We start from the raw sequence: 20,508 nt of genomic DNA on the forward strand, positions 1-20,508 counted from the left end.
GCCTGCGCCTGGCTGATAGGGGTTCCCTCGGCGCGGGCCAGGCTCACGGATAAGCTGTGGTGCGGGCAGGGCGCCCCCCCCCCCCCCCAAACCCCCCGCCCAGGCCAGGCGCAGGGCAGCTCCCAGCCCCGAGGGCTGCCCTGGTGCTGGTCCCTGGCCGGGCGCAGGCGGTGAGGGACTGCGGCAGGGAGTGTGGCCGTGCCACATGCCCCCCCCCAGGCCCTTGTGCCGTGGGGCAGCCGCCTGGGGGGGGCACTGGTCCCACCTAGGCCCCCTCCGCCCCCACAGGGCCGCAGCTGCTGCCCTCAGCGCCAGCCAGGGCCCCTCAGGGCTGGGCCAGAGAGGCACCTCCGGGGGTTTGGGGGGGGGGGGGGTCCCCTCAGGGATTGGGGGGGGGGGTGCGAAGGGGGGGGCCTCAGGGCCAGGGATGCACCTCCAGGGTGTGTGTGGGGGGGGGGGGTCCCTCAGGGGTGGGGGTGGGAGGGGGGGGCCTCAGGGCCAGGCCAGGGAGGCACCTCCAGGGTGGGAGGGGGGGGAGGGGCCTCAGGGCCGGGTGTGGGGGGGGTGTCTCCTCAGGGGTGGGGGGGCCGGGCGGGGGGGGGGGGGGGGTGTCCCTCGGTGTGTTTGGGGGGGGGGGGGGGGGGGGAGCTCAGGGCCAGGCCAGGGAGGCGCCTCCGGGCCGAGCGGGGGGGGGGGGGGGGGGCCCTTCGGGCCGGAGGGGGCCTGGCGGGGGGGGGGTTCCCTCAGGGCCGGCCCGGGGGAGGCGCGGTGCCGGGGCGGTGCGGAGCCCCGGGCGGGCCCCGGGAGCACGTGCCGGCCCGGCCCTGCCCGGTGCTGCCCGGCGCCAGCGGGCGGCGCGGCGGTGGCGGCGGTGGCGGCGGCGGGGGCCATGCTCGCCGTGTCCATCCCGGCGGCGGAGCCCGAGGCGGCGGCGCGCAGCCCCGAGAAGGCGCACACGGTGAGCGGCCGCGGGCGAGCGGGGCGGGCGGGCACCTGCCGGCGCCGGGGTCCCGCCGGCGCCGGGCGTCCCGGTCCCGCCTGCCCGCGGGACTCGGGGGTGTCACCGCCTGCCCTTGAAAGGGGGCAGATCCCTGGCCGGCCCGGGGGTCCCTGCCTGCCCCCCAGGGTGGTTCCCGTCTGCCCCTCGGGGGGGGGGGGGGGTCCCTGTCTGCCCCAGCGGAGGTCCCCGTCTTCCCCTCGGGGGTGTCTTCATCTGTCCCGGTAAATCGGTGACACCGGGGGGGGGGGGGGGGGTGGAGGTCCCTGACTGCCCTCCCCAGGGGTCCCTGCCTGCCCCGGTGGCTGGGGGATCCCCATCCTCCCTGGGGTCCCTGTCTGCCCCCCGGGGGTGTCCCCCTCTGTTGCAGGGGGTGGAGGTCCCCACCTGCCCCAGGGGGGGCGTGTTCCCCTCTGCCTGCCCCCCCACCCCGGTCCTGCCGGCCCCGGGGGGTCCCGGTCCCGCCTGCCCACGGGACTCGGGGGTGTCACCGTCTGCCCTTGAAAGGGGGCAGTTCCCTGCCCGAGGGTCCCTGCCTGCCCCGGGGGGCTGGAGATCCCCATCCTCCCTGGGTCCCCATCATCTGCCCCAGGGGGTGGAGGGCCCCATCTCCCCCCCCCCTCCCCCCAAGGGGTGGCTGTCCCCATCCACCCTGCAGGGCTGTCTCCATCTGCCCCAGGGGGTGGAGGGCCCCATCTCCCTCCCCCCCCTCCCCAGGGGGTGGCCGGCCCTGTCCCATGGGATGCGTGTCCCCATCTGCCTGCCCCCCTCCCCGGTCTCACCTGCCCCGGGGGTCCCTGCCTGCCCCAGGAGCTGGGGGATCCCCATCCTCCCCGGGGTCCCTGTCTGTCCCGGAGGGGGGGGGGGGGGTGTCCCTGCCTGCCCTCCTGGGGGAGTCCTGTCTGCCCCCCCACCCCGGGGAGGTCCCCATCTGTCCCAGGGTGTGTGTGTCCCCATCTGCCCCCCCACCCCCCCCCGGGGATGTCGCCATCTGCCCCAGGGGGTGGAGGGCCCCATCTCCCCCCCCCCCCAGGGGGTGGTGGGCCCTGTCCCATGGGATGCGTGTCCCCGTCTGCCCACCCCCCCCCCCCCCCCCCCGCTCCCACCTGCCCCGGGGGTCCCGCCGGCCCCGGGGGGTCCCAGTCCCACCTGCCCACGGGACTTGGGGTTGTCACCATCTGCCCTTGAAAGGAGGCAGTTCCCTGGCCGGCCCGGGGGTCCCTGCCTGCCCCGGCAGCTGCGGGGGTCCCCATCCTTCCCGGGGTCCCTGTCTGTCCCGAGGGTGGTGTGTGTCCCTGCCTGCCCTCCTGGGGGAGTCCCGTCTGCCCAGCCGGGGAGGTCCCCATCTGCCCCCCCCCCCGAGGTGTCCCCATCTGTCCCAGGGGATGCATGTCCCTGCCTGCCCTCCCCAGGGATCCCTGCCTGCCCCGGGGGCTGGAGGATCCCCATCCTCCCTGAGGTCCCCATCTGCCCCCTGGAAGGGTCCCCATCTGCCCCAAAGGGTGGAGGTCCCCAGCTTCCCTCCCAGGGGGTGGAGGTCCCCGCTTGCCCCAGGGGATGCATATGCCTATCTACCCCCCCCCCCCCGCCAGTCCCACCTGCCCTGGGTGTCCTGGTCCCACCTGCCCACAGGACTCGGGGGTGTCACCGTCTGCCCTTGAAAGGGGGCAGTTCACTGGCTGGCCCGGGGGCTGGGGGATCCCTATCTTCCCCGGGGTTCCTGTCTGCCCCTCGGGGGAGGGTGGGGTCCCCATCTGCCCCTGGGGCTATGTGGGCCCACGGTGGCTGAGGCTGTGCCCCCCCCCCCCCCCGCAGGTGTTCAGAGTGGAGGTGCTGTGCAATGGCCGGCGGCACACGGTGGCCAAGCGCTACAGCGAGTTCCAGGCGCTGCACAAGCGGGTGAGGCGGCGGGCACGCGCAGGGCTGCGGGCACCCCGGGGTGAGGCGCCGGGGTCCGGAGCTGCCCGGGCCCCTCGCGGTGTCTCCCTGAGCTGGGAGGTCGCCTTGGTACTGCTGAGCCAGCCCAGGGGATGGGGCAATGCCTCTGCCGAGAGCCTGGTTGCTCCTCTGGAAACGCTCCCCCGAGGTGGCCCGAGGAGCCCCCGGCAGGGTGACGGGCTCCGGGGCGGCACGGTTGTGCTGCTCGCCCCGAGCCGTCCCATCAGCAACACGCCCCGTGCTGTGCTCGGCCCCAGATCAAGAAGACCTGCAAGGTCCCCGACTTCCCTCCCCGGCGGGTCCCCAACTGGATGCCCAAAGTGCTGGAGCAGCGCCGGCAGGGCCTGGAGCTTTACATCCGGGTAAGGTGCCGCCCCGCGGCTCGAAGGGGGGGGGGGGGGGGGTCACTCACAACGCCCCGGAGCGCCCTGGGGTGCCGACCCCCTCCACGCTGAGTGTGCGCTTCGCTCAGGGTGTCCTGTACCACAATGAGGAGCTTCCCCAGGAGGTGCTGGACTTCCTGAAGGTGCGGCATTTCCAGCAGGACCCCAAGGCCACCAGCCTGGCGTGAGTACGCAGGGGCTGGAGCCTTGGCCCGGGGGGGGGGTGGGGCGGCGCTGACGGCTCTCACAGCACCCGGTTCACCCTGCACGGTGATGGCCACCATCAACCTGTTCCCTCTCGCAGCATGGTGTAAAGCACCCCGAGCCTGGCCGGGAGGGGACGACAGGGAATGTTCCCTGGAGCTCAGCGCTCAGCTGGAGCACAGGCACCTTGCCTGCTCCGGCCAGCCTCTCCTGGCAGCCTCCGCATGCCCCACCGCAGGGATGCGGAGAAGCAATGTCTGCTCTGAAGGTGGAGGGAGGGCTGGCATGCGGTGGGGGGGCTGGCACGCAGGAGGCAGTGGCACCCGGCTGTTGCTGGCAGCAGTGCCCAGGCTGAGGGCAGCAGCTCTTCTAACACCCAGCCGCTGACTTGCTCTGCTTCCTTGCAGCTCCTCCAGCTGCTTCTCCACGGAGGCGAGCAGGTAGGTTGCTGCTGGGGCTGCCGTGCGGTGGTGGGGCTGGGGACCCACTGCCAAGAGTCCCCTCGGCAGGGACAGCCAGGAGCCCTGCTGCGAGGACTTGCTCTCCTGCGACAGCGCTGGCTTCTCCCTGCTCCCAGAGCAGGCAGCCGGGGAATGCAAGCGCCTAGTGGGGCCTTGGGGTAGGTAGTGTCACCTGCCCGAGCTGGGGGCTGTGGTGACTCCTGGGAAGGACCTCCACGGATGCCACATGCTGCCCCCCACCCCGGGGGGTGGGTGGGTGTGCTTTTAGCCAGGAGCTGGTGGGAAGGCCTGGGCCATCCTGGTCAGCACGAGGGGCTTCGTGGGACGAGGGGACCTTCCGCTGGTGCTCACCTCTCTCCTATCGCTGCAGGCCTGGCTGCCTGCCTTCCCAGCGGCCAGTGCTGAGTTTCTGCAGAGACCCCTACGTGCGGCCGCCGGCTACAGGTAAGGAGCAGGGTCACGAGCTGCAGCCGCGTGTTCCCCTTGTAGCTGGGCAGGGCAGGTGTGATGAGTTTTTAATCCCCTGAGGCTTGCTCCAGCTTTGCTTTCCGCATGTCCCTGGGAGCCAGAGCACTGCAGGGCCCAGCGCTCCAGGAACAGCTCACTGTTCCCCCTGCAGGCGTTGTCTGGCCAAAGCCCCGGGCCAAGCAACGCGGCAAAAAGTCTGCTCTCGCTTCAGCTTGCTCCACTCACGCTCAGCCCTTTCCTTTTGCGTTGCAGACCTGCTTCCTGATACGGTCCTGAGCGGGGTGCTGCAAGGCCTCTACGTCCCGGAGAGCTGCTCCTCTCGCAAGGCAGCACCACGGGGCCTCGGCCAGCCGGGCTCCTGAGCACGCGCATGCAGCACCCGCCGCCTCCCCACTGCTGCTAAGGGTAGGCCGGCTCTGCGGGGGGCCCTCCCCGCTCACTGGATGGGTCTCCTGGGCCTCGGGGAAGGGACGTAGTGGTGGGGCCTGACCCCACATCTCAGGCTAGAAACTCTTCGGGTAAAGCACGTGTGTGTGGTGCAGCTGCAGTGGCCGGCCAGGCCTGCCGGGAAGGCTCACAGAGGTAAAACACTCCGGCACAGGGAGCTAGAAAGCAAGAGGGGCTGCTCTCAGACAGGAGAATTGAGGGGGGGAGAAGCCAAGTGGTACAGCAAGAGCCACAGCTGCTCTCCAGACTAGAGCTGGCTTGTGTCTGCTCTACCCATGGCAATTCAAGCCCTCAAGTGCTTTAGTTTGAAGCGCAGGAGTTCTGCCTTCTGCCCCCATGTTTCGGGTTTGCGGGAGGAGCCTTTGGACCCTGAACTGTACTGGGAAAAGCCCTCAGTGTCTGGGCTTCTGGCGCTTGGGAGACTGTGCAATAAATCACTCAGGCTTGACTGGCAGACGACTGCTGTGCTCTGGAGTGCTACAAAAGCAAATCTGAGGCCAGCTGCAGCTCTGCTCTCAGTTTAATGAGACATGACAAGGGGGAAGAGGGCTGGCTGCAACAAGGTGACCTCATGGGGAAGTTACTTTGGGTAACGACCCCCTCAAACACAGCTAGGAGCACATAGCAGTCTTCCCCCTTCCCATGTGCACCTCTCCTCCTGGTCTCTGACCCCTTCCCCAGGGGTGCTCAGGGGAATTAGCAGGACCAGGACCTCCAAAGAGCTCCCAAAGTTGCCCCGCCAGGCCTTGGCCAGCCTAGTTGAGGGATGCGCAAGCAGGGTTGCTGCTAGATAGATGCTAGGCTCAGGCAAGCCCCAGCCCTCAGAAAGCAGGACCGAGGCGACTCTCTAAAAAACACATTGGTCACATTTATTGGTGCATGTGCTTCTTACAAAAGTGATGGGAAGAGGAGCCCCGTCCTGCCTGCTGGCCAGCTGGAATGTGGTAGGGGGGAAGGAGGAGGCCTGGGCAGCGGAGGCGGGCGTGTGGGGCACAGCGGCTCAGCTGCTGCTCACCTGCCCAGGGATGACGCCGGGGAGGCAGGGAAACGCACGGGGGGGAGGAGAGCGGGGCAGCCCCAGGCCCGCAGCCCTTTGCGGCTGGGCCTCCGCAGCGCAGGGCCCTGCCGTTTCGCTGAGCCAGGAGGGTGGTTTATTCTTTGGCGATGGCAAATGGCTTCTCCACCTCTATGGTGCCGCAGTCAGCGATGGTGACATCCTTCAGGGGCTTGTCCCGGCTGTCTGTCTTAGTGTTCTCCACCTTCCTCACCACGTCCTGGAGAAAGAACGCGTGTGAGACTAGGGCAACGCTGGGCGCTGTGCTGGCCGTCCAGGCAGAGCCAGCTCAGAGCAGGGTCCCATTCTCCAAAGTGCTCTGTCCCCAGCCAGCCTGCTTGTGCAACATCTGTTTGGTGCCGTGCCACCCCTGACAAATGATTAACCCCCCCCCTTACCATGCCTTCCAGCACTTTGCCAAACACCACGTGCTTGCCATCCAGCCACGGCGTCTTCACTGTGGTGATGAAGAACTGGGAACCGTTGGTATCCTTGCCAGCGTTGGCCATGCTCACCCAGCCAGGGCCGTAGTGTTTCAGCTTGAAGTTCTCATCAGGGAAGCGGTCCCCATAGATACTCTTGCCTAAAGGGGAAAAAAAAGGTTGTGCTGCACTGACGGAAATAAGTCCGGATAAGTGACCCCTGTTAGAGCAGACCTGGGCCAAGGACAGGTCCTGCTCTGGGAAGAGGCAGGACACAGGGCAGCGCAGACCTGACCTTGTACTGCCATGAGCTGCAGCGTGACAAGGAGCAGGTCTGACAGGAGCTAGCAAGCCCCAAACTCTCCAACGCCGATATTATCGACTTTGCTAATGTTTGCTAAGCGCTGATAGAAGGCTTGTACTCCTGGCAGCCAGGACACCCAGCAGAGGCACAAGCTGCTGCAAAGGAGAGCTTTCCCAGCGGGAGACAACGAGGACAGCGCTCCAGCTCCCACTCCTGTTGGGGCAGGGGCATGGCTACTTGGGCCCAAGTTACAGCACACTCAGGAACAGGGGCTGAGCCTAGCTCTGTCCATCCCTTCCCAACACCGAGGTCTCTACAAGTCATGTGCTGGCCCCACTTGGCCCTGTCATGCTCTAACTCCACACTGGCCTCCTGGCGGAGCCCGGACAGTGGGTTAGGAATGTGGCTCCTCTCAAGGGAGCAGCTGGATCCCCCAGGCTGGTGCAGGCCAAATTACCTCCGGTGCCGTCTCCACGGGTGAAGTCTCCTCCCTGGATCATGAAGTCCTTGATCACACGGTGGAACTTGCTGCCCTTGAATCCAAACCCTTTCTAGAGATCAGGAGAGGGCAGAGAAACGAGTGAGACAAGGAGACAGACTAGAGCTCCAGGTTGCTCTGCCACAGGACACCGAGGAAGAGTCCCCCCTGGTGGGAGAAGGGCGGGGGGGGGGGAGGCAAGGCTAGGCATTTGGTGGCACCTCACCTCTCCGGTGGCCAGTGCAACAAAGTTGTCCACTGTCTTGGGCACAGTCTTGCCAAAGAGCCCAATGACGACACGGCCCACATCCTCTTCACCAATGCGCAGATCGAAGAACACCTTCGAGAGGTTACAAGGGTGTCAACAAAGCTGGCCTGATCCCCGCTGGACCTCCCCTGGGCCAACCAAACCCACCCCGGCCTGGCCCAGCCCCACCTAATCCACCCACCTATCCCAGTCAGTCCAGTCCCGACCCAGTTTAATCTACCAAGTCCAGCTGGGCCTAACCCCATGGACCAACCTAAGTCAGCCTGTCCTGGCCCAGCTGGGCACATCAATCCTAATCTGAGCTACTCCAACCTGGCCTACCATAGTCTAGCCCAGCCTACCCTGCTAGGCCCATCCTGACCCAACCTGGGCTAGCCTGGTCTGATACGGCCTACTCAACCACATCCATCCTGACCTAACCTAGACTGCACTGATCTGGCCAGACTGAGCCTACCAAATCAGGCCCTGACCCAACCAAGCCTACCCCTGCTGGCCCAACTGGGCCCATCCCGGACTACCTCAGCCCAGATTATCCAACCAGGCCTACCCCAGCCAGCCCAACCAGGTCCATCCTGACCCAGCCTAGACTATCTTGGCCCGGCCCAGCCCAGAGAATCCAACTAGGCCCATCCTGACCCAGTCAGGCCTATTCCAGCTGACCCTGCCGGTCCTATGCCAGCCAAACCACTCGAGCCACCTTGACCCAGCCAGGCCTACCACAGCCCATCCAAGCAGGCCCATCCTGACCCAGCCTGGAATACCTTGCTCGGGCTCAGCCCACCCAGCCAGGCCCAGCCCAGGCAGCCCCATCCTAGGCTACCCTGCTGCGGCCCGGCCTACCCGACCGGGCCTGCCCAAGCCCAGCCCCGGGGCCCAGGCCCGCCCGGCCCAGCCCGGCCCAGACCGCCCCGCCCGGATCGGGCCCCGCGGACCCCGCGCCGACCTTGGCCGTGACCTTGGGGCCCTTCTTGCGCTCGTCGGCCCGCGAGGCGGCGGGCAGCAGCAGCAGGAGCGCCGCGCCCAGCACCGCCGCCGCCACCAGCACCTTCATCCTCCGCCGCTCGCAGCCCAGCCACAGCGCCCGCCGCGCTGCCTGCATCCGGCCCCGCCCGCCGGGCCGGCCCCGCGCCTCTCCCCCGCCGTGCAGTGGTACGCTCCGAGCCGCGCTCCGCTCGCCGCCCGCTCCGGCCGCCCGGGCGAAACCAACGAGCGCGCCGGGGGGGGGAGGGAACGGGCGGTGCCTTCCGGCCGGCCGGGGTGATGAGATCCGCCGGGGGCGGCGCTAGCACAAGCTGCGGTGCGGCTGCCACGTTGCCCCTCGCTCCGCGGCTCCGGGCGCAGCCAATGAGGAGCGGCGCGGGGCGCGGCGGCCCAGGCGGCGCGCCGATTGGGCCTCCCGCGGAGGAGGGGCGGGGACAAGTTCCCGGGGTGCCCCGCGCGCCGCTGCTGCGGCCGCCGGCGGGGCGCTGAGACACCGAAGCCGGCACGGGTGCGGGGGGCGGAGTCGCAGGGCTCGCACGGGCCAATCGGCGGGGGGCGCGGCCCGGCGGGGGGCGGGCTGGGGCGGCAGCGCGCCGAGGCCGCTGGGGGCGGGGCTCGCGCCGCCGCGGGGCCGTTGGGACCGTTGAGGCCGCTGAGGGGGCTCGCGCCACCGCGGGGCTGTTGGGACCGTCGACGGGGTTCGCGCCGCATCGGGGCCGATTGGGTCCGCTGAGGGGGTTCGCGCCGCCGCGGGGCTGTTGGGACCGTTGACGGGGTTCGCGCCGCAGCAGGGCCGTTGGCACCGTTGGCGTCGCCCCGTCCGCAGGAGCCCCGTAGCCGTGAGGCCGGAGGAGCCCGCCCAAGTGAGCCAGACAAGGGGTGCGGAACGGGCCCGCCCCGCCGGGCGGGATCGCAGAGGCTGCGGCGGCCAGCAGCGGGGGCCGCGGGTCCTGCCCCGGCCGAACCGGCCCGTGCCGGCACGGCGCACCCGCCTAGCGGTGCAGCTGCCGCCCCGCCCGCAAGAAACACACAGCCACACGGGGTAGAAAGGAGTCCACAGTTGAGGTTTATGTACTTTACAGTAAAAAAAAACTGGCAATAAACATCCCCTCCCCTCCTGCACGTACAAAGGGAAGAATTAAACAGACAAAATAAATTACAGCTCGTCACCGTTTCCACCGGCATTCGGCCCTTGGCAGTACCCCTAGGGGATAGGGGTGCCGGGCTGTTCGGTACAGTCCCCCGGTGTCCGAGGCCCTCCTCTGCACAGCTGCGGGGCCGCTCGAGGCCCAGCACCGAGGAGGGCAGGGCCCTAGCGTTACTTCTGCCCTGGCGTGGACAGGGAAGCAAACCCCTGCTGCAAAGATCAACTGTTTTCCTGAGACACTCCCCCAAAGGATAAAACAAATCACCTTTTAAAGCTTTGCCCTGCCTCTCTGTGGCCACTGGTTTCACCTGCCATTTGTCCAGGGGAAAGAAATGCTGCAAACAATCCCCTAAAGCAGTGACAGCCAGGTGGGTGCCCCCAGTGCTGGGGGACAGAGAGGTGGGTTGTTTGAACTTGCCCTATCTCCCCTTCCTAACTCGTTAATACTCAGTGAAGATGCTAAAGCCCCTCAGTTCTTACCCAGGAAAGACTTAGGGCATGATGAAGAGCAGGTGAGACTGTATGATAAAGCTAAAGAAAGGAGTGAGAAAGGAGAAAGATCTTCATCAGAGAGGCTGAAGTTTCTCTAAATACCAGATTTGGTACACAGAAGTGTTTGCAGTTTATTTCAGGTGCTGGTGTCCAGCTTAGCACAATTGTTTGCAAATACTGGAGTTAGCTGAATATGTGGGAAGTACATTTTTTATGTCTACTCAAATAGATCTGGGTCAGTGTTAATCACCTACCATACAATTCAACAAAGCTTGAGAAACCAAGTATGTTCAGCTGGTTCCTCACATCACACTAGAAATCTACAGTCACTCAAGTCCAGCAAAACTCCTAGAGTATGGCACATCTGGACATCCTGAAAACTGAGAGTCCTGCACAGGAGGACGCTTCTAAGTCACTTATTCTAACCCTATATTAGATGCCTGCTGTCCTCCTCCCAAAGAGAGGAAGGTAGTATCTTGTCAGAATTCAAGCCCCAAGTGGGCTGTGAAAACACAGAGCCCTTCACAAACGCATCCTTTTTCATTGTTTCTCGCTTGTGTCAGCAGGCCTCATGAGGCACACAATGGCTGCTGTGGCTGGATATTGTCCTCACCCGTTGGTTCCCGTTGGGGTTTAAACACCCCTTCCTCCAAAAGTAATCAAGGCCATGCTCAGCTTACACTTCCTGGCACATTCTCTAGAGCCAAGTACCACCCCTGCAGGCTTAAGCGTGCCCTAACTCAGTGGCGTACTAGTACGTTACCTGTTTGTTAATTTGTTACTGGAAGAATTGCCTGGTAGAGATGAATGTTTCCAAGGGCCAGGGAAAGAAATGTTGAGATTTCTCTTCCTTCTCAGAGCACAAATATCCCAAGAGTACTTTTTGGGAACAGGAAATTAAAGCTCATGCTAAAAATATTACATTTAAGGCTGTGAAACAGAAGGAGAAAAGTGTCCCAACAAAGCGGATCCTGGCACAAAGCAGTTTCTAAGAGTGAGAGTCATCACTGACGGCACACTACAGGTGCTCTCCCTGTCTAGATATAGTGAAAGCCGCTTGCTTTTCAAAGATGCTCTGTTTGGCTAATAGGTAGCATCTCCTTTAATGCTTTTCTTTGACTGGATGGAGAATAAATAAGCAGCATCTATTTGCATGCTGGAAAACCTCATAATCCTGGGAGTCAGTTCCTTCCAGCTGTTCACATATGTGACACGGGGCTTTTCCTTTCTACACAATAGCCTGATAAATGGATAGACTCCCAGAGGAAGAAGGCACTCGAGGCAACAACGGTCCGGTACAGGTCATTGCCACCCTCCTCCACAGGCACGGTATCAGCATTGCACGTGCTGATGCTGCCCAGGGACTCTGCTGTGGGCTAAGGTCAGCTGGAAGAGGTGCCGGATTCTCAGCTGTTTAAGCCCCCCTTGTTGTGCCCTGGCCAGCAGACAGGCATATACAGTGCCCTTCCATTCGGGGGAAGACACACTTGATGCCTTGCCACTGAAGTGGCAGCTGTAGATGCTATTCCAGAGACATGGGGACCACTTGACATGTGGCCAGCATGTTTCTGGTTGGTTCACATCCTCATGGTCAAAGCAAAAAATCGCTTAGCCATTCTCTGTTACCCAGGATGCTTGAAGTGGGGATGGGCAGACACAGGGAGAAGTGTTTGGTGTCATCATTCCTTAGTGAAGCTCTGGGGGGGCTGAACTGTTCACGGCTTTAAAGCACAAAGTGTTCAAAAGCTCCCAAACCATGCACCATCCCCTCAAAGGAGGGTTCAGAGCTTACCGCAGGAGGGGACGGTTACCAAGAGAGCCCAAGAGAAGCAAAGGAAAAGAAAATATTCTATAATAAGTGTTTTCAGGAAAGGGTAATAAATACATCTATTCATGGAGAACAATGCAGCAGTGCAATGTTTTATTGAAAAAAAAAAATCTCACTTGATACCTCAGAAAACTGCATCGCAACATTGGTGGGCCACACCATGGGAGAACTATATCTGGGACCCCAGCGTGATGCTGAATGCTCCCTGACATCCATGGCAGACAGCTGATCCGAAAGCCCCTCCCTCACTTCCGTGGGCAAGGGGCACAGGCATATCCCAGGTACTAAGTTAACTTCCAGTGAGAACAGGAGAGGTTGCCCAGGTAGGTTTAATGCCCTACTTCCTACCACAGAATGGTTGGCTCAGTCTGGCTTGTATCTCCTAGTCACCTCCAACCTCCCTGGGGTTAGCAGTTTCCTCAAGCACAGGCCTTACTGTTTACCTGCCTTAAAAAAAAAAGCAACAACAAAAAACAACAAAACATCTTTGCCCTTTTGAAGAGTCCCAACGTACGATTATAGTGCAAGAGGGCTTGGTACAAGTGAGCATTACCAGCATGCCGTGGGGGGACAGTCCTCCCCTACAAACACATCATCATAGGATTAAAAGAACATTGTATCTCCAGAGATAAGCAGTAGCGGGTCATTGTGAAACAGCTTTCAAATCAACCCACTTAAAAACAAGGTCAGGAAAGTTTCTAAACAATCAAATACATTCACTTTAAAAAAACATTTAAGAACAAAAACTGTTGAGATGGCCCCTTTTCTTCCCGCCCTCCCTCACCCTGCAAACACTTACATATGCTGCAACTACAAGCTGCCCCTTGACTGGAAGCAGCGAGGAATGACCAAACACGGCAGGAGATGCAGAAGGAATCGAGTTCTGGTGACAGGCACTTAGTGGGGCTTGGGAGGGCAGCAACAGAAGTGTGTGTCGGGGCCCAGCTCAATCTGCAGAACACGACTGCTCTCCCTGGGGAGCGCCTGTGCCCCCTTCCCCCGCAAGACGCCAAACCATGGTTTCCTACAGCAGAGAGGGGAACGCCCGTGCCAGAGATCCTGCACTTCCTGGGAGCCACCGGCAGCGGAGGAGTTCAACAAGAGAGTGGTGGAACACAGCAGTGGTCCCTGTCCTCCCTTTGGTGGGAGGGCAAGAGAGGACAAAGCGCCCCAGCATTCACATGCAGGAGATGAACAGTCCCTTCCTGCCCCTGCCCGTGATACACCTAAAGGAAAGCATTTTGCAGAATGAGAACAGTGGGTGTACAAATCTCCTGGTGGGTGAGCAAGGGAAGAGCGAGCCAGCCTGCAGCTTAACTTTCTGCTGGGGGAAAGAGGAAGGTGCAGCCAAGCCTCAGAGCTGTGCTCCGTCAGAATAAGGCATTGAGATAACTCAAAAGAGAATGGCTAAGAGACACCCTAGAGGGATCCTGGTGTGGAAACGAGGCTCCTCCATGCTGACACCACAGTGGTGGTTGCATGCTTCCAGGAAGCACAAAGAGCAAGCAGAGAAGCTCCCTGCTCATGATGATCTCTTGCCCCCTAAGCCTGCTTCTTCCCAGCAAGGGGAACCGAACCTTCAGTAAGTGCCACTAAATGAACTCCAAGCTACGTAGATCATCATTTAAAAAACAGATAATGAGATCTAGTCTCTGCCTTTCCTCCCTTCATACTTTCCAGGGAATTCAGGGACTGGAGTGAGCAAGCCCCAGATTTCTGACAAATTAAGTCCCTCACTCAAGTGAACAGTCCCAGCCTAGTCAGATGTCACATGTAGAAAGACAACGCATAAGGAACCTATTCACAGCGACACCCTTTCCCCCCTCCCCCCTCCCCCCCCAAAAGAAGCTGCTTGAATTCACCTGGAGCCCTGCCATATCCATGATAACCCCAGAGCAGCCTCAGCCTCGAGTCTGGAAATGCTGCAGTAGGATGCAAGATTTTACACTTGTGCAAAGTGCTCCAAGCCCTTTGCTAGCTATTGGTTTGGCTCAAAAGTGGCGCATGAGAACTCTGGCTTACCCTCCAGGGTGGGGCAGCATCCCACGTGCCCCAGGCCAGCAGAGCTCCAGGCCTGTGCTCACGGAGAGGACGTGAAGGCTATTCCAGTCAAACCTATCTGACCATCTGGAGATGAAATCAGTATTAAGGCAGTGAAGTATCCTCTCCCCTGCTGGGGAAGCTTTGCCCCTGCTAACATTTTCTTGCAGAAGGTGCGTATTCATAACCACCCTACCAGAGGGATTTGAGAAGGCTACCCAGTTGCCTAGCCACACACCAAGAAATGCCTATGATTTGGGAAACATCTGGTTTCCAGTTACCTTAATCCAGATCTACATCTTTAGCCAGTGCAAACTCCTCCAGCTCGGCAAAGCTGATGCCGCTCCCTCCTGCCAACACCAGGCTAGTCTCCGGGCTGGTTGGGTCAGGCACGGTGTAGGAAACCATGGTAGGGACATTCACTGGCAGCTAGAAAGGGTGATTGAAAATTCAAGTATGCTTTCCCCAGCGCATGACCCAAAACGGGCATTGGGAACCCCAGACTGGCATGAGGGTTGTGTGGATGTTGTCAACATCCCCACTTGAGGGCATTCTTCGCACCCCACCGTATTCCCAGCTGAATGTCTGTCTGCGCTGGCATCACTTGTCCACGCAGAAATCCACAGATACAATGTGCATCTGTAATGCTAAAAATAATAAAAAGTGCAACGACGTCAGTTTCTTTAAAACAATCCACATTGCTCTGTTACCATCAGAGGAGGGAGGTGTCAAGGAAGCCAGAAAACCTAACTGGAACAGTAGATTGCAAATTTCTCACAGCTTGCACATTACAGTGTAACTGTTCCCAAGGAGCCTAAAAAGGAACCTGTGTCTTACTGCTGCAGCAGTCAGGCCTTTCTCCCGCACGACTCTCTTGCCCAGACTGCATCCTCCTGCCCTCTTGAGAGCCAATCAAGCCTATGGTATTTTTTTTTTTAATTAAGGAGGGAGGAGGACAGAGGAGCAGAGAGCACAGGGGAGGGAGGGGAGTAAAGTGAGCAGGAACTAAGCACAGTCCTCAGGTTTGCATGAATGATGCCTTCGCCGTAAACAACGGGAAGGAGGGTCAGCCAGCCAGCCCCCCTCCCAGGGCGACCAAGACCTGAGCCAGCCACAGTCCTGGTCCCAAAAGGAGCTTCAGGCTTGGAGTGAACGAGGGAGACCATTCAGCAGATCCACCCCAGAGTGGTTTGTTTTGGAACGTTTTCTTCTCTTTTTGGTTTAAAATGTCACTTTTTTCTCTTCCTCCTATGCCTCCTCCTCCCCCCTAAAGAGAAGCCCCTTCCAGTAAGACATGGCAGGAGCTGCAGGTGCAGGTGGTGTTCCTGCAAGGCCCCAGGAGGCACTGGTCACTTGTGACGCTGAGCCGTCTTCTTCCTTTTCCTCTTAAAGAAGCAGCAGCACCTGGAGCACAAAGAACAAGGCAAGTCAGCCCCGCACTGCACCCCGAGCAGGCCCCTGCTGACCCAGCGCCCATGGTGGGCTTCCCTCCGCTCAGAGTAACATGCAACAGCACCTCCACATGCCCGGCACTAAGGCCCAAACAGACCTGCCATCCCACAGGGAGGTCTACAAGATCAGCAGCTGCTTGTGGCTAGCTGATGCTCGCCTGGACTGACAGATCAGAGAAGGCAAGTAGCTGAATATTGATGGTTCCTGCTGCCCAAAGGCCGCAGCAACAGCAGGGCACAGCCCTGTGGGAGCCCCTGAGCGCCAGGAGCCAGGCTCTCTTCCTCTAGATGCTTAACTGGGACAGGAACACGAGGAGCCATCTGGAAAAGCAGTAAAACAGCGATCCAGATACTCCGTTCCCTCTGTCCAAAGACCCGGCGCAAGCCCTGAGGAGCATTAGGACAGTGAGCCTTGGCTACTCTTTCCAGCTATGAGGCACATCCTTTTAACACTGTTCACTTAAGAGTCAGTCAGACATGTTTTGAAGAGTTCTTGGATCAGGGACCAGGTTTCTTTACTGAACCTTTCACAATAACCTTCGATAAATCATCCAGTGCAGGTATGCATAACTCCTGCTTCTTCCCTCATCCAGTGCAGGGAAGATGCACAGCATTCAGGGATTAGGGAAGCAAAAGGATGGATAGTGGAGACTGAGGTGGTAAGAAGAACACCGCAGCTGAACCTTCAACAGTGGTGGTTTCACTTGTGGGTTATACTGAAAGCAATTGCCCAGGCTTTCTATTCCTGTTGGCTTCCTACAGAATTACTTGGCCTTTAGGGCATATCTATATTTCTATCCTCAGTCTCCCTCAGTCAGGAATCCTCTGCACAGAGGAAACATCTTTGTTCTTTGCAAGTTCTGCTCCTGAGCTACATATCTTTCTCATTTGGTCATTACAGCTGTCTCCAGAGAAGTCCAGGTGATGCTGAAAGAGTATTTTTTCAGGCTGGTGGAAGGGACGTGTAGCTAAGCAACAAGAGCAGATATGACTATGCAAAGACCATTTTTTTTCCTACAAGCATCTTTTACTAATAGCCAGACCAAAAGTGTTCAAAACTACTGTAACAACATCTCCAAGTCTTTTCAGCTGGATACACTCTGAAATGTTGGCACAAAACTCCTGTCCTCTCAGAGCTAGAGGAACGGAGTTCTCATTCTCACTTGCACCCCAGAAGGTGCTTGCCCCCAAAGCACAAGCCTGGCTATGGGGTGCAAAAGTGATGGGTGATCAACAACACCATAGGAACAAAGCATGTCAGCCCAAATCATTTGCTGAGGATACTGAAATTCCCTAGAACACACAGAGCTGAAAGAGCCAAGGCAATGGGAGGGTGACCTCCCATTGCATGTTCCTCTGTCCTGCAAGGACTAAGACCCAGGGGAAGTTTAATGTCCATGATTTGCCTTTGGGTTCCTTCTAAGCACTCCTAACAGGCCCAGTTTGGAGACGAGCTGAGAAAAATACAAAACCACTTGCCCTCCCAGGAACACGGGCCTAGAGCAACCTGTCAGCTGTGATGGCTCCATCATTGCTACCTCATTTGACATTTGCAGCACACAGTCTAGAAGCTTTACTGCCACATAACCCAGGTTCCTGTGCATTACAGGCCAGGGACTACAGGTCCCCTCCCATCCCCCCATTCCGGGACTGGTCTTGCACTTCAGGCCATCTGCAGCCCTCTCTGGTTTTAACCTATCACAGTATTCCTCTCTGACAGCAGCCACCTGCCTTCATGACTTGGGTACTAATAAATAGGAGGGAATAATTAGGGGGAGAGATGACAGAAAATGCATGAGTTATGATTTCACATGCATCTGGTAAGGGAAGAACAGGGCTGAGCAGCACTCCTTTCCTTGGGCACTGTAAGGAGGGAACTGACTGTTGGCTGGTTTTCCTTGTGACTGTCTATTTACGCTTTTACTCAGAGGTCCAGGGAAGGGTTCAGGAAAGGAAGTCCTGGCAGTTCAGACAGGCAGAGGCAGAACACCAAAATAAAAGAATAAGGCAGGCTGACAGTTACAGAACATGATCTCTGTGCATGCAGACAATGCCCAAGAGAACAGCTCCAGACTATGACATACAGAGAAGCCAGAGATGCCAGAGGAGGAGGCAATGCCTATGGAGAGAAGGGCAGAGAAGGGTCAGTCTGTCATCGAACAAGGACATTCCTCAACACACATGGGGCTTTTGAGCAAATCCAAGCTTCCTGTGTTTCACCTCGCTCTGCAGCAATTCCTACTCATCAGCACCCCAGAATGCCACCTGGACCTACAAACTCCTCACTTGAGTCTCATCTTGGCCCTCAGTTTACTCTGCAGCATTGGGTAAGTTGCTTCTCCAGCTCCAGAAGGGGCAAGGCAGGGAGGGAATGCCTCCACAGGGCCCCTCGAGCCTGGGACTACAGCTGTGACTTAGAAAGCACGGTAGATTGTACATACACCTGAGCTGGACTTGCAGTAATGCAACCAACAGGGCTGGACAGGCTCTTAGAGAGAAGCCAGTTCACCTGTACTCTCAGCTGGCAGCTGCAGGTGTCCCCCCCCTCCGCCCCTTAGTTCTCAGCCTATCTGGAAAGTAGCCATCTCCCACTAGCTCACTCCAAGCAGTGGCTTTAGCTGGGGATCTGTCACTAACAAGGTCTACAACCACTTCTTTATACTCTCCAATCACATAAGCCCTGGCCTGTGTCTCTTCATAGGAAACTCTTCTAGAAGTGATTGCCCTCCTCCCCTCGATAGCCAGGTTGGGGTGCAGGGTTTTCCCTTCATAACCATCTGTGTGAGGAATTCCTGCAAGATGCTTGGCAAGCCTGGTCCCGACTCTGCCCAACTCCATTAGACATCATCTGCTCACGGACGTAACAGTTTGGGGGAGATGGTAAGCCAAACAGAAAATCTGTCTTTTGCATAGATCAGCTCAAAGATCAGCCTAATTGCTTGGCCTAATGTGGCCGCTCAGACACAGCCCACACCCTCCCCAATATCGTATGTGGTTCTCAGCATGGTCATAAATCAGAACAGCCCTGGGTTGGCTTTTTGAGTTTGTGCCTTTTTATGGTTTGGTTTGGTTGGTTTGATTTTGCCAACCCCAGTCTAGTCTGGTCCGCTCCCCCTTGCATGTGGACTGGAGAGAGGGACTCACCACAAGTTGAGCATTTTCAGGCAGCTACAGAGAGTGTAGAGAAAAAACACAGAAAGGAAGAAAGAGCAATTAGTTCACAGAGGTGGGATGAAAGCATGTCACTGCAGCCATGCAAACATGCAGTGCAGACTGGCAGACGCACACCATGCCTGACCACCCACCCACCCCCAGCACTCATACCACCTCTGCCCTTGCCACGTTGCTGCTGAGAATTGCCACGTTTTCCAGGGGCTTGAGGCCTCAGACAAACATCCCACAATCTCCACAAGGGCACAGGCCCCATGGGGTACTTTTCTGGGGCTGGGAACAGAAAGGGGCTCCAGGCCATCAGAAGAAGATATTGCTCTATGCCCTGCAGCTCCAGAGGCAGAAGGGCCAGATTACAGATCTACATATGTGACCTGTGGTTCAGTGAAACACACTGCTGGGATCGCTAGCTTATCTCCAGCGCACACCAAAGCGGAAGCATTTGCACATCTCCTCTGCCTGCCAGGAGTGCCAGGGCAGGACCTCTCCAGTATTGCATCTCATCTCAAACACAGAGCCACAAACTTCAGCTAGTTCTAGGTCTTTCTGGCCCACCTTACTGCAGAGCAGTTACTCAAGTCCAGAAATCCTTTGCCCTCCTCACCTAACTGAGGGGTTTTACAATCACAGATGCCAGGAAAGATGAAGGCAGTCCCCCATGTGGCAAGAGGAATGAAGCAGACTACACTTGGGAATTACGACAACAGCCCCTGCCAGTGCAAAGCAGCCTGTGCTCAACTTCATAATAAACTGTTATACCCTTCAAAACCAAATCTGAACCATGCAAACAGGGCCTGGAAAGAGACAGAACAATTCCACACATCCCAGGACATGGCTTGGGCAGCACAGCCCATGTTCCTTTTCACCTGTCTTGACATTTTCCTGTACACAGGCCTGGGGTTTGGACCCAGGCCTTGCTGAACTAGGCCCTACAGAAACAGAATGAAGGTGATCCCATCTTAAAAGCTGACTCTTCCTTGCATTGGGTTGCCATATCAAGAACCGTTAATGGTGGCGATTTGCCTCAACTGTTCTAGGAGCAACCCCAAGCCACTTGCCCAGTAAGCCCCACTTCAGTCATTCAGACCAAGACAGAGCCTGCAACACCAAACCTGTGGCCTCTGCAGGCCACGCTACCTGTATTTAAGAGGAATATTGCCCACTCTGCAACCTGCACTTCAAGACCTCCTCATCTCTGCTGTACTTTATGAGAAGCCTGTAGCAAAACCAAGGCTTGCTCTTTTGGCTGGAAGGAGAAAGCATATTCATTGCTGCGACAAGTCACTGCAAGGATCGAACCCTGGCCAGCTACCAGCAAGCAAGATCAAGCAGAAGTGCTTCCCAAGGAACAGAGGAATAGACAGTGAGAGACATTTATCTTCAGGACCGCAGTAATAAGATGGGAGACCAGCACTGGCTCCAGCCTGATACACACCTAGGGACTGTTTCCATCAACACACACTTTAACATACCTGCCATTTTACTTTTTTACCCTCCCACACGTCATTCCTAACACAAGTGCCCATAAAGGCTAAAGACAAGCAACATGGGACAAGCAACACCAATGCCATCAAGTCAAATTATAGTCAGACAGTGGGACAATGTCATGGCACCAACCAGTTCAAAGGCAGTCCCGGGACCTATTTACCTCTCGTATGGGGAAGTCAGTATTACACTGTGATCTGCTAGGGTCCAAGTATAGTTCAGAGGCAGCAAGAAGGTCCCATTTTGAGGATCATGCAAAAGGTGACATGATGGTGCCAGATGCAGTGCTTGTGCAAAGAAGGCCAAAATGGTCAAGGCAGCAATTTTGTACATCAGTTCTCACTCTTCACTACAAGCTACAGAGGATAGGTCCTGCTACACTGAGGTCAGCTCAAAGTGAGCATATTGTTCCCCCCAAGCAGGAAGGCTATTTCTGGTTTCTCCCTCATTGAGCTTCCATTGGGCTGGACCAAGAGAATTCACATAGAA

General features: G+C 58.6%; 3 protein-coding genes across 7 annotated transcripts in view; 1 reads left to right on the forward strand and 2 right to left on the reverse strand.

Moving 5' to 3' along the window:
- The first annotated feature begins 856 nt into the window (after positions 1 to 856).
- Positions 857 to 5,854, forward strand: SNX22 (sorting nexin 22). 4 transcript variants are annotated; one of them, XM_067305429.1, is made up of 7 exons: positions 857 to 958; positions 2,813 to 2,896; positions 3,193 to 3,297; positions 3,408 to 3,502; positions 3,930 to 3,962; positions 4,354 to 4,427; positions 4,683 to 5,854. In XM_067305429.1, the coding sequence occupies exons 1-7, from the start codon at positions 890 to 892 to the stop codon at positions 4,811 to 4,813; spliced, it is 591 nt and encodes a 196-aa protein (XP_067161530.1). In that variant the 5' UTR covers positions 857 to 889; the 3' UTR covers positions 4,814 to 5,854. The 4 variants fall into 4 exon arrangements, with proteins under 4 accessions (XP_067161530.1, XP_067161531.1, XP_067161533.1 ...); XM_067305430.1 differs by having other exon boundaries at positions 4,704 to 5,854; XM_067305432.1 differs by lacking the exon at positions 3,930 to 3,962.
- On the reverse strand, positions 5,747 to 8,635 carry PPIB (peptidylprolyl isomerase B). The gene is made up of 5 exons (XM_067305428.1): positions 8,368 to 8,635; positions 7,383 to 7,496; positions 7,136 to 7,229; positions 6,351 to 6,535; positions 5,747 to 6,172 (listed from the first exon to the last, which is right to left on the reverse strand). The coding sequence occupies exons 1-5, from the start codon at positions 8,521 to 8,523 to the stop codon at positions 6,050 to 6,052; spliced, it is 672 nt and encodes a 223-aa protein (XP_067161529.1). The 5' UTR covers positions 8,524 to 8,635; the 3' UTR covers positions 5,747 to 6,049.
- Positions 8,636 to 9,451: 816 nt separating this feature from the next.
- Positions 9,452 to 20,508, reverse strand: part of CSNK1G1 (casein kinase 1 gamma 1) — a 124,153-nt gene continuing 113,096 nt past the window's right edge. For both annotated transcript variants that reach the window (XM_067305902.1, XM_067305903.1), the window contains exon 14: positions 9,452 to 15,316. In XM_067305902.1, coding sequence (XP_067162003.1) covers positions 15,262 to 15,316 — 55 coding nt within the window. In that variant the 3' untranslated portion in view covers positions 9,452 to 15,261. The remainder of the gene's footprint in view (positions 15,317 to 20,508) is intronic.

Source organism: Apteryx mantelli, chromosome 15, assembly GCF_036417845.1.
Source record: "Apteryx mantelli isolate bAptMan1 chromosome 15, bAptMan1.hap1, whole genome shotgun sequence".
NCBI lineage: Eukaryota > Metazoa > Chordata > Aves > Apterygiformes > Apterygidae > Apteryx > Apteryx mantelli.

Excerpts from the sequence above, each read along its gene's own strand:
- SNX22 (XM_067305429.1), top strand. The coding sequence starts at position 890 with ATGCTCGCCGTGTCCATCCCGGCGGCGGAGCCCGAGGCGGCGGCGCGC. Across the intron at positions 2,897-3,192 it reads TCCAGGCGCTGCACAAGCGG|ATCAAGAAGACCTGCAAGGT; the intron begins GTGAGGCGGCGG and ends GCTCGGCCCCAG. Across the intron at positions 4,428-4,682 it reads CGTGCGGCCGCCGGCTACAG|CCCTTTCCTTTTGCGTTGCA; the intron begins GTAAGGAGCAGG and ends ACTCACGCTCAG.
- PPIB (XM_067305428.1), bottom strand. The coding sequence starts at position 8,523 with ATGCAGGCAGCGCGGCGGGCGCTGTGGCTGGGCTGCGAGCGGCGGAGG. Across the intron at positions 6,536-7,135 it reads CCGTGGAGACGGCACCGGAG|GCAAGAGTATCTATGGGGAC; the intron begins GTAATTTGGCCT and ends TTTCCCCTTTAG. Across the intron at positions 6,173-6,350 it reads GCAAAGTGCTGGAAGGCATG|GACGTGGTGAGGAAGGTGGA; the intron begins GTAAGGGGGGGG and ends TTCTTTCTCCAG.